Raw genomic sequence first — 5631 nt, forward strand, 5'->3', positions numbered from 1 at the left:
CGGCCCAGGCCGCGCAGCCGCGCGCCGAGACTCCGATGCGGCGCCCGGGCCAGGCGCGGACAGGCACGGCCAATCGAACGCCGAGCGCGCCGGGCCCCTCCCCCACCTGGCCTAGGCTGGGGCGGGGATGAGATTCTATCCCGGCACAGACGGATCGGGGCCCAGACTCACGTATACATGCGGGCACACGTACATGAAATCCGGGCGTCGGGGCCTCACATGTATGTGTGCCCATGTGTGCACACGCCCATGCAGGATGCTGGACCTTGGACTCACATGCAGGGACGCGCCGGGCCCCTCCCCCACCTGGCCTAGGCTGGGGCGGGGATGAGATTCTATCCCGGCACAGACGGATCGGGGCCCAGACTCACGTATACATGCGGGCACACGTACATGAAATCCGGGCGTCGGGGCCTCACATGTATGTGTGCCCATGTGTGCACACGCCCATGCAGGATGCTGGACCTTGGACTCACATGCAGGGAGAACCCAGGCATCCGGGCCACATGCATGCACACGCACACATGCACACACATGGAACCTGGACACATGCATATATGAGCATGCATATGCACGTGTAACCCAGGCCACGTGCATGTGCATGAGCGCACACGCACACGTTTCCCAGGAAAGCTACATGTCCCTGCAAGCCGATATTGGCGACCAGGGTGGACGGCTGGAGACCCTCTGGGTTAAAATCCGTGGGGAACACGGCACAGGGGACACAATGGTGGGAGTCTATTACAGACCTCCCACCCAAAGTCCTGAGCTTGACCAGGAGTTTGCCCAGGAACTGGCTGAGGCAGCTTGCTCCAGGACCATGGTTGTCATGGGTGACTTCAATTACCTGGACATCTCGTGGGAGGATCGCTCAGCAAAATCTGAGTGGTCGCAAAGCTTCCTCTCGTGCGTGGATGACCTCTACCTGACTCAAGAAGTCTATGGGCCAACGAGAGGCAAAGCGCTGCTCGACCTGGTGCTGGCTACTGGTGATGACCTAGTCGGCGACCTAGTGATCGATGGGAAGCTGGGTGACAGCGACCACGAGCTGATCACCTGCAAGGACATCCTGGTGCAGCCCCGCTGTTCCCAGCCATGCTGGGTCTTGCCTGCAGGGCTACAGCAGCCCCATGGGAGGGAAGCAGGGAGGGAGCTAAGCCCACAGCCTGCCCCCCAATACAGCTCTGGAGGCATGGGTTCCCCTTGCCTCCTTAGACTTAACAACACTGAGTTCCCAGCTGGCTCCACATCTCCCTGCTCCCAGCTGGTGCCTCCATGTGTGGCTTCCCTTAAGGGCTGCTAGAGCTGCTTCAGTCTTACCTGCCCCCATCTTGGCACTCCATGGCCGTGAGTGGGGAGATGTGGAGCCAGCCGGGCACTCCATGTATTTCCCAACACCTCCCTGCTCATGGCTGGAGTGCCCGGCAGGCTTCACATCTGATGATGTCATCACCCAGATCAGGCCTTCCATTCCCCTCCCTGGCACCCTCTACTTGCCTCCCCCTCTCCCCCTCTCCCATAGCTTCTGGCTTACTTAGCACTGTCATGGAAGAGCAGGCAGGGAAGGGGAACCTGCCCACCTGGGCACTGCTGTCACTACGGCTTCTTTCTGGACTGGGCAGGCAGCCACAAATAAGCCAGGCTATGCAGATAAGCTGGGAGGAGGCCATAGGCTCACAACACCAATGAACTGCTGCTACCTTTGGGGTGTTGTGAGATGCTTATCCAGTGCCCTTGGCAGATGAGGTGAAAAGATAAAGACAAGTTATCTCATAAAAATTACTATGAGCTCTTCATTATCCATTACTATAGAAAGGAGCACAGGTTTTAGGTCTTAACTTAAAGTACCATATCTGTACGTACATATATTATTATTTTGTTTAGTATATTCCATATGATTGAAAATGGAATGAAGGAAAGGTGCTTAGATAGCTCTTTAAATGCAAAGAGAACAGATTTCAAATTAATTAATGCAGTATAACATTAATCAAGTCTTCTTGAGAAGGTTTAATTTAACAAGAAAGTCTAATAGATTTTTGTTGTAGTTTTTAAATTAAGGCAATTTATATCAGATGTCTTTAACAGACAAGAATATTGCACACAATAAAATTAGCTCTTGAATCATCTTTTACTCTAGAGATTTGTTTTTAAACCACAGTGCATGAATATTAAAATCTGTCAGGGAATATCCAGGAATCGTGTGTAACAGTTAAAATCCTGATCGTTATTAGAATTATAATGATCAGGTGAAGATAAAGCTTTTTTTTTAATATAAAGGTTTATATTTAAAACAAGTGTCCTGATTTTCGAAAAATGTTGAGCATTGCCAGCACATCCCATTGATGGCAATGGGAACTAATAGGAGTCTTCTCTTGAAATGTGGGACTCTTAAGTACTTAAACATGGTTTTAGGAGCTTTTTTTTAATGGCCCCGTAATTGTTCCTTAAATGTCGATCCTCATCAAATAACTGCCCATAGAAACTGTGCATAGTTTTGGATAATCCATTATATCCTCACTAAATTAGCTGAGAATTGAATTCAGCATTACAGTTCTCAGGTCCTGGCATGCGCAGCTGTAAACTTTAAATTACAGCAAATCCCGGGACGTCATTCTCCCCCTGTACTCGGCCTTAGTGAGGCCGCAGCTGGAGTACTGTGTCCAGTTTTGGGCTCCACAATTCAAAAAGGATGTGGAGAAGCTTGAGAGAGTCCAGAGAAGAGCCACGCGCATGATCAGAGGTCAGGGAAGCAGACCCTACGATGACAGGCTGAGCGCCCTGGGGCTCTTTAGCCTGAAAAAGCGCAGGCTCAGGGGTGATCTGATGGCCACCTACAAGTTTATCAGGGGTGACCACCAGCATCTGGGGGAACGTTTGTTCACCAGAGCACCCCAAGGGATGATGAGGTCGAATGGTCACAAACTACTTCAAGATCGTTTCAGGCTGGACATAAGGAAGAATTTCTTTACTGTCCGAGCCCCCAAGGTCTGGAACAGCCTGCCACCGGAGGTGGTTCAAGCGCCTTCATTGAACACCTTCAAGATGAAACTGGATGCTTATCTTGCTGGGATCCTATGACCCCAGCTGACTTCCTGCCCTTTGGGCAGGGGGCTGGACTCGATGATCTTCCGAGGTCCCTTCCAGCCCTGATGTCTATGAAATCTATGAAAGAAGAAACAAGGGACATAAAGCTGAGAGAAGAGAAACTCCAGGTTCCCTCGGGTACCCACTGCTGTGCATCCACAGGCTGAGAAAACAGATTTGCAGGTCCATTCACTAACCAAGCCAGGCTCTACAAAACATAACCCCCCTTCAGAGGCAGGGGTTAAAGTCCAGGAGACTGGGTGGGGGTGTGTGGAAGGAAAATATTTTACAGATAGGTGGGCAGATAAATAGATAAATACACAAATAGGTAGGTGGGTAGGTAGATGGATTCCTATGGCACCTCAACATCAGGGATCAAACTTGGTCCCTGCCCCTAAAATACAGCCTCTTGAGCTGGTGAAGCAACGCACTGCATAGAGTGCCTCCTCCCCCCCCCAACAAAGCCTCTGTTCCCAAAGGGAGGAACACCCTTCCCCGCTCCAGTCTGGTTCAGGAACAACCTCCAAATTTGGATCCGGAATAAGTCCTGGAATCTGGCAGAGGAGATAGGGTGAAAGTCAGGAGTCAGACCCTTCCCCTAAATTAAAATAATATTAATATAATTATGATATTGATCAGAATCATGTTAATAATTACAATCATCATAGCAGTAGCAACAACAGCAAAACAACAGCATACATAATAATGACAATGTTATTAATAATAATAATAATAATAATTGCTTCCTTTGCTTTTGTCTCAACTTTTAACCCTTTAAACTCCTGCAAGGAGTGTTTCACACCTATCGTCTCCCATCTCTGATCTTCACTGCCATGCATTTGCATTTTCACAGACCTGTATTTTGTATATTGGCTTCTATTCCACCTAGGAGAGCACACAAAACACCAGCAAATTCTCCCTATGCCTGAAAAAGGGTGTTTGTGCTGGAAAGCTTACAAAGAACAATGCTTCCAACTATTTAGCTGGTCTAATAAAAGAGATCTGTGGTGGCAGATGACAAAAGGAACAACAGTCTCAAGTTGCAGCAAGGGAAGTTTAGGTTAGATATTAGGAAGAATTTTCTCACTAGGAGGGTAGTAAAACACTGGAACAGGTTACCCACAGAGGTGGTGGAAGCTCCATCCTTGGGGGGTTTTAAAACCTGACTAGACAAAGCCTTGGCTAGGATGATCTGGTTGTGGCTGGTCCTGCTCTGAGCAGGGGCTTGGACTACAGACTTCCTGAGGTCCCTGCCAACCTCAACTTCCTATGATTCTAAGATCACATTTACCCAAAGAACCTTGTCTGCAAGGAATGGAGACATTTTCAGGGGAGAGGCTTCACCTCATCAAGCTCTCCGTCACCAAGGGACAAAAGAACACCCCTCCCCTCCATTATAATCTGCATATACACAAAGTTTTAAGTCAGCCTGAAACCTGTTCAGGGCCCAACACCTGGAAAGCCTGGGGTAGAAGATACAGCCAGCTGCCGGAGGAGGCTGCTGGCTCCCTTGATATCAGCCAATATCCCCAACATTCAGTGGCTGCATAGAAACCCCCAGTCTCAGTCTGTAAGTCCCCAGCACCTGGAGTCCTGGGATCAGTGCAGGAATCTCAGCTGTTGCTTAAACGTTGTGGAAACCCCAGGGTATGAGGCTCTTAAACCCCCAATGCCACAAGCTCCCCATTGCCTCATGGGGCAGGGGGGGAATAAATCTCATGAGCTTAAGTGGGGGCAGCAATTTAGGGTCTCTCTGGGTTGACAGAGCTGCTGCCCTGTGGAGCCCTGGCCTAACTGTACTGCAACCACCCAAAAGGAGAAGCAGCCCCATAAGACAGGAGCGCCTGCCCTGCTCCAACCCCAGACATTGGCATTAATTAGTAAATCATTTTTCAGTCGCGTTCTGTCTTCCGCCTCACGCTTTATGTCCCTCTCGCCACCCCGTCCGCGACGCCCTCCATTGGCCGCCTGGCGACCACCTGATCGCTCCCCGCAGGATTCAACATGGTGCCGCCCAAATAGCTGGGGCAGGTAGGAGTGGATGGTACCTTACGCTGCGCTGGCTGGGTGAGACGCGCTGGCGGGGGAGGCAAGAGCCCGGAGGTTCGGGTCTGGGGCTGAGTGGGGAATGAGGGGAGTTGGGATGCAGTGCCTGGACCCCAGGGAGGTGGGATGGGGGTCCCTAAGCATTTTGTGGACAGAGAAGGGGAGGTTGTTACCCCTCCGGGTTGTCTCAGCCTGGCATCAACCCCCTGAGCTGAGTCACCCCCAATATTCCTCCCTGAACTCCTGTGGGGTCCTTTTTTTTTTCCCTTCCCACCCCGCCCTCTCTTCTGGGGGGTGACCCTGCATCTTCCATCCCATTGACCTGGCTGCTGAGAGCATCTGGGTTGCTAGGGAGGATAGATAGCCGGGGGTTGCTGGTTGATTGCTAGTCTTTCTAGATTTTTCTTTGCTTCTGGAACTGCCTGAGACTCCTGGTTCTGGCTTCCAAGTAAAGCAAGTTTCCAGGCATTGAAAACATAAAAATCTCTGTGGAGCACTCTT

General features: G+C 50.5%; 1 protein-coding gene across 8 annotated transcripts in view; it reads left to right on the forward strand.

Moving 5' to 3' along the window:
* The first annotated feature begins 4698 nt into the window (after nt 1-4698).
* The window catches only part of TRMT1 (tRNA methyltransferase 1), an 8344-nt gene continuing 7411 nt past the window's right edge, over nt 4699-5631 (forward strand). The window contains exon 1 of one of the 8 annotated variants that reach the window (XM_025203860.1): nt 4699-5115. In XM_025203860.1, the coding sequence (XP_025059645.1) occupies nt 5009-5115 (107 nt within the window). In that variant the 5' untranslated portion in view covers nt 4699-5008. Of the gene's footprint in view, nt 5188-5631 lie in introns of all 8 variants that reach the window. The other 7 variants (XM_025203863.1, XM_025203866.1, XM_025203865.1 and 4 more) reach the window with 7 other exon arrangements.

This window comes from Alligator sinensis, unplaced genomic scaffold, assembly GCF_000455745.1.
Source record: "Alligator sinensis unplaced genomic scaffold, ASM45574v1 scaffold707_1, whole genome shotgun sequence".
NCBI lineage: Eukaryota > Metazoa > Chordata > Crocodylia > Alligatoridae > Alligator > Alligator sinensis.